This window comes from Acipenser ruthenus, chromosome 18, assembly GCF_902713425.1.
Source record: "Acipenser ruthenus chromosome 18, fAciRut3.2 maternal haplotype, whole genome shotgun sequence".
In the NCBI taxonomy this organism is placed as follows: Eukaryota; Metazoa; Chordata; class Actinopteri; order Acipenseriformes; family Acipenseridae; genus Acipenser; species Acipenser ruthenus.
In genome coordinates this window covers 33,346,827-33,361,763 of record NC_081206.1, presented here as the reverse complement: position 1 = coordinate 33,361,763, position 14,937 = coordinate 33,346,827, and the positions used below count along the sequence as shown (strand labels likewise).

Here is a 14,937-nt window from a genome sequence, read left to right as displayed (position 1 = left end):
TAATCAGATTAACGCTCTGCCTCCATTCATCTGTGACTTCAAGTATTGGCTTCCTCCCAGCCCCGAGGAACAGAGATCCAATGATTCAAACCCTTTTACTGAGTGCACAAAATACTATGCAGAGCTCATCCTATTAAACCTGGACGACAACAACCACCGCAATTCCTGCTTTGCTCAAGTTTCTGGCATTTACTCCACAGCAAGAGGAGGCTGAACAGCAGTTTCAGTTGTGCTTTTCTTTCAGTTTAAATACACAGGATATTATTACACGGCACAGGCTGAACAGTATTGGATGGATGCAACAAGTGCAGGAACACTTTGATATTTATTAAATTGTATTTTTAAGATGTCTGGTAGTGAAACAGAAAAGTACATTTTAGGAATAATGAAGTATTTAAAAAGTAAATAAAATGTCAGTTCTATGAACAGAACATTCAGTACACTAACCCTTCCATCACCCCTTTTTAAAGGCAGAGACCACTTAATATTCATTAGGGTTTGTGCTTGATGAAAATAAGCCAAGGTTGCACTGTTAACACAGTCATGCACAGCTGATTTGTCCCGGTTGGTCTACAGTTTCACTTTCTGTAGCCCTCGATAGGGACTTTCACACTACAACAATCTCTTACTGTTTTAAAGCAGCAACTTTAAGTTTTGTCATTCTACTGCATGCTGAAAGTAACCAAACAAGACCCTTACAAGCAGTACCACATTTGGCCGATGTATGTAAGTGTGTAAACTATGTAAATATCCATGTAAATGGAAGGTCTGCTATTTACATGTTTGAAGGAGCAATAATTCCGAGACAAAAAACAAAGTAACTCTGCAGCTCAATACATTTGCTGGTCTGAATAAGCACAGGATGGAGGAATAGGATGCAGATCAGTGAAAACAATCACTTTTGACAAGGTTGCTTGAGCAGTGTTTCACACTGATGCACCATCGCTTCCAATACCCATTTGGATTCCTAAGATATTTAAACAAGTACAGCATTTTAATAGATAGTCATTTAAGACGTTCTTTTGGACAAACGCTGCAGCATGCCACCCAGGATAAATATTTTTGTACATTTCTCCTGTAATACTATGCCACCCATTTTCAAATCCATATTAAACATATATCTATATCCACATATTACTGGGTGAGTAGCAAAGACCAACAGGAAAAACCAAGTCCAGATTTCAACAAGAAAGCAGACAGTGTGTATGAAATAAATCTGAAGGCTGATTTTGCAAGGGTAGCTTATACATTACTATAGAACCAGGGACTGAATGGTTCTGGAAGGAGAGTACGAGCAGCCCTTTGAGTTCTTGTTTTTATAGGTTTTTGAAAAGTCCCTGACCACATCACTGCAGAAGACGACCCCTGTGCCGTCTGCAACAAAGGCCTGGAAACCACACCACACCTAGTTTGGATCCCAGCCCGGCAAGCACAGCTGGAAGCTAAACTTCTGACCTTTTTGGAAGCGCAGGAGAAACGCACTGGTAGTAGTGCACCAGTATACAGAATTGTTCCCCTTAAGCTCATACTGGGGCACTGACCTAAACAGTGATCTAATGATTCAAACCAAATACTACTGCCCTTTAATAACCACTGAATACAGCAGACAAGGTATTAGGGTGGCAGGGTTACCATCCTTGCATTTGTAAGGCACACAGTAGAGTGCAAACTGAGAAATCCAACGATCAGGACGAATCAGAATAATTTTTGCTGCAGTCAGAGTCAGAGTCAGACAGTCAGTTTGCATTGTGTTGCTGTCACTGATAAAAAGTAGAGATTATGTAAATGCAGAAAACGCTCCGCGTTTTATTTGGTTCAGCCTCAACCGCTTGACACTAATAGTTTACAAGAAGTGACAGATACATCCCGGGGCTGTGCAACTTTAAAACAAGGTTCATACACAGACAGGAAGCCACACCAGGGCTTTATTAAGTTATGTCAGTAACCACAGACAGAAACTGAACAAGCTGACGATTACAAGTGGCACAAAGCGACAGTAGGAGTAGTTTAACGAACATTCATTTTTAATTATAATTTTACTAGGAGCACTTATGTTTGATCACAAAATAGCCTTAGAGGAACACCTGCTGCAAAAAGGTTGCAAACAGAAATGGCTTTCTGATGGACTAAACATGCACATTCCAATACTGCAAGCAGCAGGACTGTGTGTTTTACTGTAGCACTAGAACCACACAAAGCCTAATGAAGCACCTGTAGTAAGTTTGCTAAGTGTCACAGGCTGTGTTAATCCTGCGCGCATCAAGGAAGACTCACTGCCTCAGAGGTATTGTGACGAACTTGCCCCCACTTAGGTTCGTTGCCCCTTTTAAAATACCGACCCAGACACAGAAATTGGGGGTTCAGCGCTTCCGCGCACTTTTAATAATACAAACAATAAACAAAATACAAAACAAAAACAAACACCTAGCTCCTTTGGAGCGCTAACTAAAACTCAGGAACACCTTTACTATAAATTGGGACGGCTAAGCCGTTTCCCCACAACACAAAACTCACAGTATTTCCACCCTTGACAACTGCTTGGAAGCAGAGCACACCTTCCTGCCTCCTTCTAGACAGCAGCCCTGAGCAGACTGACTGCACCTCTTATATACCCTGCACCTGGTCCTAATTTACAATCACTACCAGGTGCAGGGGATCATTAACAATAAAACACTTAACCAATTAAACAAACAATCAAACAAATGTGCATTCTCACATGTTTTCATGCAGGGAGGATTAACCCCCTCCCTGCTGTGTTACAGTATGTTAGTAACAAACTCCCCAGACAAAAGCAGACAAAATGCAAAATTAGAGCCATCGTTATTATAAAAAAGAAGATCAAAATGACCAGCATTTAATATCCTATATTTAATAAGTTCAATCACAACTGGATAAACAGCTCTGCAGATACAGCCAGTGGCGTATACTGTACCTAACTGTGACCTACTGCATGCACAGCGGGCGGACACTGACAGTGAGATCCAGCGCGGGACAGCAACACAATCCAAGGGATGATGTCACTCTTATGCTCTGATCATACTGCCCCACAATCTTATGAGAAAGATACTTTTACACAAACCTTTGTTTAACTAAACATGCACATTCCAATACTCCAAGGTTTAATGAATGTCTTCCTTATGAATACATTTAAGGAAGACATTCATTAAACCTTTATAGACTATTGTTAAAAAAAGAGAATTCTTTAAATAACTGAGGAGTTACAGCTTGTGAATAGGAACCACTATTTTATAAAATAATAAAAAAAAAAAAAAAAAAAGATGAACTTTTAAATAAAAATATAAAAAGCTCTTTCATTATTTTTCCTTGACCCGTGAGGTGGCTTATCAGGCGCACAGCCTTTTTATTTTTTATATCGCTGCTGGTTTATGTTATTATCCTTGATTTCTGTGTAGAGATATTGTGCTAAAATTATAGTCTTGCAGCAAAACCATCATGTGTTTTAAAACTTTGACCTGGTATCTGGTTGACTTGCCAGAAATAAAAACAGCCCTAATTTGGGTTTTTAGACTGAAACAACAACAACAACAACAAGCAGCACAGTGTTTCACTCCAGCCGCTCCGAGGATCCTGGGCACAAGATGAAAAGACCAAGAGCGGCTGGCAGCACAGGGGCACTGATTATAGGAGGTCAGGTTTATTCAGATAAGAGGCACTGCACTTCATAATTAGGGTTCTGAAGTGCGGCTATTTATCATGCTTTTATTGTTACTGTACTTCCTTGGAATACAATAGGAGGTACTAGTTCAACATGTTAACACAAACAGAACAGTGTAAGACTACAATAAAAGACACACCACAAACCTAAAAGGTACAGACTGTCACACCCTTGTACAGGTTACCCGTGGCATTTCATTTGTTTTCATGAAAACAAAATTTGGGGTTTTAGAATCAGTTTGGGCTTACCTAAAGAAGATATTGTTATAGCAATATTGTGGCATAAAAGCAAGTCAATGACCAATAAGAATGCTTGCACTCCTCGCTATCAGGGGAATAACCCGACCCAGAAGGTAAAGGAAAGACGACTCCTTTCATGCAACACAATCTTTCAATAGCTCAAGTGATGCCTTAGGGCTGTATCACTGTCAGATGACACGGGCAGCCACAAATACATCTTCCAGACACCACAAGCACGCCATAGCATTAAAACTATCAGCATGCTGCAAGCAGATTGCAACGGCTCGAGGGAACAGTCATCTAAATACTTGATGTATAATGAACATGTAAGTGCATGAGAAAAGACTCAAATAGCAGCTCTTACATGCAGGTTCATTGTAGTTCAAGCACCTAATGATAAATAAAGACACAGTGGGCTGGATTGATAAAACGTTGCACTGTTACTTTACCGGCACCATACTTCATGGGCCCTTATTTAAAGTGCTATTTATAAACCTATAGTGAGACGGTGCCTATGCTGCTAAGCGACACCTTCCCTTGGTCTGTAATTGAAATGTCTTTCAGTCCAGCCAATCAGCCTTCATGCAGTCAGCACCACTTGACTTAAAAACAGGGAGCTTGTGAGCCCAGACCAGAAAGCAACACCTGGAGAATAAGGGGACAGTGTTGAAATACTAGAACAAAATGTTTACTGCAGTTCAACAACAGAGGGCAGTATATATTCACAGAAACTGCTTTTACATGTTTCACTTCTCAATCCAGAAGATGCAAAGCAAGCTTGCCTGACGAGACTCCCATTGGAATAACTTCCAAACCAAGAATCAAAAACTCTAATAGCATCAATGTGAAGATAACCGTTCATGAAACTGAAGCAGAGTCCCCTGTGATGATCTGAAACACAATTTCAGCCATGATAATACAGTATCAGCATCCTCCTTCACTCCCCATCAACCCACACACCACCTGCACTGCAAAACTGCTTCACAATGTTGCCACTTCAAATCCCATTAATAGAGATAATTGGATCAAAACCATAAGACTGGGCGAGCTCCACATCTACTCATCACAACACTGGAGTGATTTCATACACCCTGTCAAATACAAGCCATGAGAATACAAACAAGTGGAGCGGCTGCATCAATTGCCAATTAGCTGGTTTGGAGCAGCACAATAACTACTCCTCAAGTTCAAAATGGCAAGCTTTATTATTATTTTTTTTAAAGTTAAGTTTTTTCATACTGTGCATGCAATGAATTCTGCACAGTGGTTAATTAATCATTCATCTAGTTGGTGCATACTGCCGCAGGACAGCACAGTAAAATGCATTACTGAATCTAACAGGGCTCACGAGGAACTTGGCATATACCATCTGGCATCACTTAATCTGAAACAATAGGAGACAGGGTCCCAAAAGGGGCTCCAGAAAAAAAAAAAAAAAAAAATCAAAATTAATCCTTTACTGTAAAAAAAAACAGAAGACCCATCACAGAGCCACACCAACACGCTTATATATAGATGACATGTATGTGTATGTGTGGAGAAAGAAACCTTGATTACATAAAACACAATCCCCTATAGCTCATGAACTGTGCCCAGTTAAAAAAAAAATAAAAATTAAAAATCACTAACTAGCTAGCTAGCTAACTAAATATAGATTAAAAAGTGGTGTACTGCGCAAGGCCTTGCTTGATTCATTCAGCATTACATGACTCAGTGACATTAATCTATTTTAACTATACTGGCGGATTTAAATACAGCCTCACTAAATCTTATAAACCATTTTTTTGCAGCCCTCCTTTCACTGTATTTGATGTGCTGTAGCAATGTTAACATCCCGGCCGGTGGCAAACACAAGCAGCATTAACATAGTTACAGACAGTACAGAGCAGTAAAGCAGACCCAGCAGCTACGACTATTTAACCAGGTTATATGAGCTTCAACAGCGCCTCCTTTGGCTTTTTTATTTCACTGCATCATTGCATTCCGTGGCTTGTTCTGTTCCAAGCTTACCCTGGCTAGATAATTTCTCACAGAGTTTGTGGATACTGTATGCCATCCCTTTCAAATGCTTTCAGAATTTCTAAACTAAACAGTGTTTATTGTAAAGTGCTGACTTAACTTTTTTTAAAGTGTGATTGGGGCTAATGGGTTAACAAAAAAAAATTAAACAAGTGACAAACACAGAGGTTGGAGGCATCCGAATGACTGCACACATCATACAACATGTAAGGGGGGTAAATGGCTTGTGCAGCTCCAGTATATGTACTTTAATATGCAGCTTGCAAACACAGCACAGGTGTTGCTCTAATAAAATGCACAATTAAAAATGAAAGCTACCGAGAGTGGAGTACCGTGCACCGTTTGTGTTTCCTAATGATTCAAATTAACAAAGCAAGCTTGGAACAAGTGTTATAAAAAAACCTCTCTTAAAACAGGTGCTTTCATTCCCACCCACGCTGCCCACTGTTTGATATTCATAAGCACTCCCTCAAGAGTGACAGACTGAAAAGTACAGCTACAACAAGAGTAAAAAACTATTAAGAGCACGTAGGCTTAGTCACATATAATAACATTCATGTATGTATATTCTACTGGGAAGCTTTAAAAACACTGAGTATTCATTTCTGAACCTTGTCAACATACAGTCGTGTGTTCATTTGGAGCACTAAACTTACATCATTCAGATGCTACTGCAAAGGGATGAATCTTCCACCAGCATTTTGATTGATTTTTATGTAATGCATTACAGCATGCAGCTCTGTTTGATAATAATATGTGATCCACTAGTTATACTTGTACAACTAAAACCTTTTTTTTTTTTTTTTTTTGCAGACTCTTGCTTTATAAGCTGTAAGTTTGTCAGCTACAGTGTGGCCAGTCACAGTTTTTTCAACCATCTTTTTACATATACTTTGCAAGCCTCTCCTGTCAAATGTATTATTATTTAGTCATTTAGCAGATGCTTTTAGTCATCACAACTGCTGCAGAGTCACTTACATTAGGACTTTGGTTTTATGTCTCATCCGAAGGACGGAGCACAAGGAGGTTCAGTGACTTGCTCAGAGTCACACACAGCGAGTCAGTGGCTGGGATTGAACCTGGAACCTCCTGGTAACAAACAAGCCCCTTTCTTTAACCACCTTTATATAGCGTGAAAAGAAGAACATCAAATCGGCTAAACGTCGTATCGATCCTTATGATTACAGCAGAATTACTACACAGCGCTCTAACTGCGTGAATCCTGCATGTAAGAGCTGCTACTGAGTCCCAGCAGTGGAGTTCATGTGCGACGGGAAGGCAGCACGTTTGTGCCCAACAACCAGGCACAGTGTCTGAGGAGGACTTCCACTGAATGGTGCTCAAACACAAACAGAGGAGGGAAGACCATGCACTGCCCCTAATGCTATTCCATTTCTCAGCAGGATATCGTTAGGAATTACAGTGGGGTTTTTATTCCTAAAATGGGTAAGGCATACCACAGAATTCGATTTTAATACTGCTTAATATTAAAAAATACAATTTAGTTGCAATGTCTCTTTCTCAGCACAATCAAGCTTTTTTTAATAGTTTTATTTAAACATGTGTTTGTTTTGTTTGTTGTTTTTTTTTTTGGGGGGGGGGGGGAGGGGGGGTTAATAAATAGCAGTGTATGAATTCCTAATCCCCGTAGTCCAAACAGACACACATGGAGTTTCATGTGAGCAACACTAATCTCTCTCCCTCTCATCAGCCTGGTTATACAGTCAGCCCCACACTGAAGCCAGTAAACATGTCAACGCTTTGATTTGTGTGATAGCATGAAGTCTTCATGTTCTAACATGCTGTAAAAGCCACAGCAGGAGGGCTGGCCAAGACAGAAGACGCACAGCGAGGGAAGTCCAATGTTCTTTACGTTATCTGAGGAATACAGAAACTTTCACCCAAAAGAATGAAAGGAAACCAGCTTCTCGTGTTTGCTTTTACGTATATAAAAAATAATAGCGGTCTATGGATTGAACGCGCATTGCAGCCGTGTTTAAATACACACTACTCTATTCATCATGTGCCTGCCTTACACTGGGGTGTACAAGGACAAAACAAAAGCAGTACTGATTTGATTTGATGGGAAAAGCATTTACTGCAGGCCCACATTAGGTTTCTATATTGGATCGAAAACAGTATGATGTTACACTCACTGTTTTGTTTGAAAGTGTTCTCAAACCCTGTTCAAACAGTAAGCAAGTGAGGATTTGAAAGTACTTCAGGGATTTGTCTATAAATACCCTTATGCCCAAGGACTTACACGAATCTGATTTGGCTTGTAACTGTGTATATATTTAAAAATAAATAAATAAATAAATAAATAAAATAAAAAGCCTTGATCGTGTTTTTGGCACAGAGGGGTATTACACATACACTGTAGGAAAAGCACAACAGTACAAATATAACTAACTAGTTGAGTTCTTAGAAACTCATGCATTTCTTCCTCCATTTGTTCTGGCTCCCTCCCACAAGCACCATTAAACCACGACCCCCCCCCCCCCCCCCCCCCGACTGCAATATCACCCTGAAATGTACAGCTGGTAGCTGCTGACTGCTGCCTGATCCATAAGGCACTTAGTAGCCTGATTGTTTAATAACAGACCACTCCACTTCTTGCAATTTATCTGCTGGAAAAACAAGCTAACAGAATAAACATGGCACACGCAAACCATGCCAGCCAGTCCATTCCTAATTTGAGAAAACACAAACATTGCAAAGAATGCATACAATTCAACCTGTGCCACAAAAGAAACCCACAAGAAAAGAAAAAAAACGCCATCCATAGCTATACCCAAGACATGCCGAGATTCAGACTTCCCACAGCTGTTATGAAAACGAGCAAACGTTAAAATCTATGTTTCAATTCCCTTCAAGATGCTCTAGTTTAGATATAAAGTAAGAGATCAATTGTCTTCACAAGTGCCTGCACAGTTCTGCCAGTCTAGAGTTTCTTTTTTGTTTTTTGTGTTACAAATAAGGTTATACAGATAATTCTGGCAGATAAGACGTAATCGTTGCTAAGCAGCAGTTTCCTATCAATGATGTGTCACGCCACATACTGAACATTAAAAGGCTGGTTGTCAGGATGCACAGGGCTATACAATGTGAACACTGTTCAGCATCTCCTCCACCGCTCCTTCATCTGGAGGTAAATACGACTAGACCAGAAACAAAGCATCACCAGGGAGAAAATCATTTCAGATCGAATGCTTTGGAAGTATGAAGTAAAACGGATATGTGAAAAAGATCTATCATTGCTCAGTCAATTGTTAAAACAATGTGCTAGTAAAATTCTGAGCAGACACCATCTGTAATGGAACTTTATTGAAAGAATCGTAGAATACAGCTCTGTACCAACTATAAAGACACTATGACAAAGCATGTGGTCTGTGTCATTTATGTGACCAGAGGTTAAATAGTGAAAGGGTTACTTTAATGTACGTATTTATTAATGAATTAATTTATTTTATTAAGTGCATGTTAGCAATGACTTTACTTTTGTTTACTGTCACTATTAAGCCTTTATAGATTGTAATTGTAAGTGGTAAAGTTATCCTTTGGGCTTTGTTAGTCATATACATCAAGGTACTCCAAAATACTTCTAAAGTAAAGCTAAAGCAGTGACCCTACACGGACTGCGAATCCAGACTGGGGCTGTGAGACCCGTCCTGAACGCCAGTGATTCCAGTGCAAGTCCTGTGTAAAGCAGTGACCCTACACTGACTGCGAATCCAGACTGGGGCTGTGCGACCCGTCCTGAACGCCAGTGATTCCAGTGCAAGTCCTGTGTAAAGCAGTGACCCTACACTGACTGCGAATCCAGACTGGGGCTGTGCGACCCGTCCTGAACGCCAGTGATTCCAGTGCAAGTCCTGTGTAAAGCAGTGACCCTACACGGACTGTGAATCCAGACTGGGGCTGTGAGACCCGTCCTGAACGCCAGTGATTCCAGTGCAAGTCCTGTGTAAAGCAGTGACCCTACACTGACTGCGAATCCAGACTGGGGCTGTGCGACCCGTCCTGAACGCCAGTGATTCCAGTGCAAGTCCTGTGTAAAGCAGTGACCCTACACTGACTGCGAATCCAGACTGGGGCTGTGCGACCCGTCCTGAACGCCAGTGATTCCAGTGCAAGTCCTGTGTAAAGCAGTGACCCTACACTGACTGCGAATCCAGACTGGGGCTGTGCGACCCGTCCTGAACGCCAGTGATTCCAGTGCAAGTCCTGTGTAGAAGATGGATTTTAACACAGGTTGGTACCTTTAAAAGCTGGAAGCTTCTGCAGCTCTCGGTTGTTGCTGAGATTTACCCTGCTGGAGCTCCGTCGTTTCTCCTTCTTCACTGGCGTCTGGGGACCAGACAGCTTCACTTTTGATACCTGTGTTGTAGGTGGCGTATTGTTGCTGTTTTTTTTGTTTGAAGTCTGGAACACAAAGACAGAGGGAGAGGGGAAAGGGGAAAGGGGAAAGGGGAAGGCACGGGTTAGGTTTTGGTTTCACACTTTGAGATTCAAGGTGTTTCATATCTTTGATTTATCCTTTTGTTTCTGTATGAAAATGAGTCCCGATCCTGCAAGGTCAGGCTTTGCTGTTGATTGCCCGACTAAAAGCAATAGTGTAGGTGTTTGGAATAAAAGCATTTCATACATTAAAGTACATTAAAGCAGAAACCCATACTACAGTTTTTTTTCCCCCCGTTAAGTCATATTAACAGAAATCCACAGTTAGTATTTTAGCTGGTTTGGGATTTGAATCTCCATTGCAATACAATCATCTATTCTTGCTACTTTCTAAAAAGCAATGTTGCTATAGAAGACACAATGCATGACTCCACGGCCCAACATGAACTCAATGATCTACTTGAACACTCCCATGCAGCAGTAATAACTATGCATGTTCTGTGCTCACAGCGCACTGCTCCCCTAAGACTGTTTCACTACAAACTGATGACGTCGGCACTAGCAGATCAGCAGGAAGATATCATTTATTAATGTGATCACTTGCTACTGCATTCTGATTCTCAAATGCGCAAACAAGATGCAAAAACTCAAAGAATCATTATATGATGGATGGAAACATAACAGCCGTGATAGGAGTCATTTCAAGCCCATATATTTTGCTCAGGTATCTGATTTTGTGTTACCGATAATGAATACATTTTTGGAACTTGCATTCACAATAATAAATATCTGGGAAGGCAGTATACATTTCAACTGTGACAGCTTGAAATATATAGAACAATAGACGGGCTTCAGTAAGTTACAGGAAAATAATTCCATCTAGGGTTTCTGTGACGTCATAAACTAAGAGACCATTAGGTTGAGTTTATAAACTGTCACAGAAACCCGAGATGGAATTATTTTCATTCAACTCATTATTTTTTTTATAATAAATTATATTATCTGTGTTAAAAAAAGACAATAAATGGGTGTTAAGGTTCAAACTGCAAGTGAATTTAATGAATAATAATAACGTAAATTAAGTTAAAGAACCTTCAATATAATTTTGTTTTTGATAATTCAGGAACGGTGAATTAAACTGGGTAGATGATGAACTGCAAAGAATAACACACTTAAAGAAAAATGCTGACCGCTTTACCGGCCAGAACGATCAATAATTTGAATTAGTAGACAAATATTAATACTGTGCCTATTGAGACACCATAATATCAGGAATAGTGCACCCTTTCCTGAACCCTCTATTAAATAAGAATTCTTACAAGAAAATAATACAGAAAAACCAAGACAAAACGCTGGACTTCACGTGTGATTTAAAAAGACAGGCCATGCATTGTGTGTCATTGCTCCATAATGACAGAAGGCTAGTCTTTGGCACCCACAATAAACCAGCATCTATACGGTGTGAAAGAAAGCCTGGAACAGAAAGTCAACCCTGTTGTGTACTGGCAGCCAATTGAGCAGGAAGAACAACTTCAACCAGTGGGGGTATGTCAATATTAAATAATAATAATAACAAACCCAGTATGTAGCCTTGAGTGCCCACCCCACATGCTGGAATTAAATCAAAATGATGCTGCTGTCATCACCATTACCAGCACATTGCTGTGCTATGTAGTTAGATTTATGAGGCCAACGACACAAACTGCAAGTTTCTGTCCATCTGATGTACCTCTACAGCCTCATATTTCTACATGAAGATCTTACACCATCACTTTACAGCATGAATCATTGGCAGGCATTTCAAAATGAAGAACAGTTAAGACCAAAAAACAAAAAAAGATGAATGTCTACACCTGTGGCACTGTCCCTACCATAGCCTGCAACAGGAAAACAGTAAACTGACAACGCAGCACGCCTATGCGTTGCACATCTATGCTAATTACTGTACCTCGTGCTCTGGGTTTTCTTGCCCATCTTTACCTCCGCTGGTTTTGCCAGTTTTTCCGGATTTCGCAGGTTCCTTAAAAACAACAGGCAAAAAATTTCCATTCCGCCATTACTTCGAAGGTGGAGGATAGATAGATAGATAGATAGATAGATAGATAGATAGATAGATAGATAGATAGATAGACTGATAGAGTCAGATAGATAGATAGATAGATAGATAGATAGATAGATAGATAGATAGATAGAGATAGATAGATAGATATAGATAGATAGATAGACTGATAGAGTCAGATAGATAGATAGATAGAGACAGACTGATAGAGTCAGATAGATAGATAGAGATAGACTGATAGAGTCAGATAGATAGACAGACTGATAGAGTCAGATAGATAGATAGATAGATAGATAGATAGATAGACAGACTGATAGAGTCAGATAGATAGATAGATAGATAGAGATAGATAGATAGATAGATAGATAGATAGATATTAAAAGTGTTTCGAAAAGCACAACACTATTTGAATAGTCAACTACGAAAACAAAATAATCAGACTTCGCATTTAAAAGTGAAAACTGTATATTCATCAGGTATTAGTAAAAACAGCAGTAAAACTTTGCCAGTACAGCAGGAAAAATGCAATGTATTAAAATGAGTTTCATCAATCACGACTGGGGGATATAGTCTGGAACTGTTAGGGTGTTTACAGCTGTACAAAAACAGCAGAACGAAATAAATAACTAGCCCAACGCGTTCCGCACATGCACACAGTTAAACTAAATAGTTTGTATAAAACAGACACAGCGCTGGAAGAAATGTTAAATTCAAAACACGCCGCTCTGTGCCACTTCAGCAGTGCGTTTTGACAGGATCGATACACAACCACACCAGCAACTGGACACAACAACCCTACCCAACACTACCACTAACACACACACTAACACTAACACACACACACACACTGACACACACACACACACACTACCCCTACCCCTACCCCTAACACTAACACACACACACACTAACACTAACACACACACACACACTGACACACACACACACACACTACCCCTACCCCTACCCCTAACACTAACACACACACACACACACACACTGACACACACGCACTGACACACACTGACACACACTGACACACACACACACACACTCACACACACTGACACACACACTGACACACACACACACACACACACTAACACTAACACACACACACACACTGACACACACACACACACACTACCCCTACCCCTACCCCTAACACTAACACACACACACACTAACACACACACTACACCTACCCCTACCCCTAACACACACACACACACTGACACACACAGACACAGACACAGACACAGACAGACACACACACACACACACACTAACACTAACACACACACTAACACACACACTACACCTACCCCTACCCCTAACACACACACACACACACACACACTAACACTAACACTACCCCTACCCTAACACACACACACACTGACACACACACACACACACACTAACACTAACACACACACTACCACTAACACACACACTACCCCTACCCCTACCCCTACCCCTAACACACACACACACACACTGACACACACACACACACACACACACACACACACACACACACACACACACACACACACACACACACACACTTGACCTGAACAAGTTAGCCACACCGTGCCGCTCCATCCCGGCCAGAGGGCTAGGCCCCGAGCCGCGGCTTTACATGACTTTTTAACAAAACTGACACGAGCTCTTACAGCAGCTGTTTAACCCCCGCCGATGTCCAACTCACCTTCTCTTTCTTAGTTTTATTCGGCATTGCAGTATTATAACCGCCCTCGCCCCCCTACTGACGCTCTCAAACCTCTTCCTCTGATACCTCTCTCTCTTTCTGTCACACTGCTGCGGGTCGCCTCCGCTCCATCGCCGGTGATTGGCTCAGAGCGCTCACGTGTCTCAACGTCCTCGACTCCCATTCTGCACAGCGTGTCTTCTCAGCTGGGGGTCCAAAGATGTAAAAAGAGGTTCATAATGCAATTGAACCTGAAGTATGGGATGAAAACCTCAATGTGCGCGCTGTACATGTTTCATGAATGATCATCTCAATGGGCACACCACTGAGGACTTTACATTGCAACTTCTCAACTATGCCAGCTTGAAAAATCTGGTCCAAAGACGTCTTTTTTGTTCTTTTCTTTCTTTCTTTTTTTTTATAAATTCGTTGTTTCTTTTACTAAACGCTGGGACTTGCAGATTAATTGTGAATATAAGGCTAGTTTATTATTATTATTAGCAGTAGTAGTAGCAGTAGTAGCAGTAGTCGCAGTAGTCATAGTATTTATTAGTATTATTAGCAGTAGTATTAGCCATACCATTTGAGATTTTGAATTCGTTTGAATGGACTGCAAGGACAATCTGTAGCCTTAGGTAACAACAAGAAGTCAAAATTCATGCAACGTTTAATGAGTACAAAACTACGGAAGACATGTCCTGAGTGTAGCTGCTACTGTTTAGTCAGCTTGGTCTGTTAAAAGGAGAAGATTTATTCACTTTGAACCCTAAGCTGATGGGGTCATATTTCTACTTGCGATACTAACTTAATAACCCTGGTCCTAGAATGA

At 40.7% G+C, this 14,937-nt stretch overlaps 1 protein-coding gene across 5 annotated transcripts in view; it reads right to left on the bottom strand.

Moving 5' to 3' along the window:
- LOC117963845 (serine/threonine-protein phosphatase 2A 56 kDa regulatory subunit gamma isoform) overlaps positions 1-14,268 on the bottom strand; it is a 33,258-nt gene extending 18,990 nt beyond the window's left edge. For 2 of the 5 annotated variants that reach the window (XM_058992112.1, XM_058992114.1), the window contains exons 1-3: positions 14,109-14,268; positions 12,284-12,355; positions 10,197-10,359 (exon numbers count right to left, since the gene is read on the bottom strand). In XM_058992112.1, coding sequence (XP_058848095.1) covers positions 10,197-10,359; positions 12,284-12,355; positions 14,109-14,135 — 262 coding nt within the window. In that variant the 5' untranslated portion in view covers positions 14,136-14,268. The remainder of the gene's footprint in view (positions 1-10,196; positions 10,360-12,283; positions 12,356-14,108) is intronic. The other 3 variants (XM_058992109.1, XM_058992111.1, XM_058992110.1) reach the window with 3 other exon arrangements.
- Between the last annotated feature and the right edge of the window lie 669 nt (positions 14,269-14,937).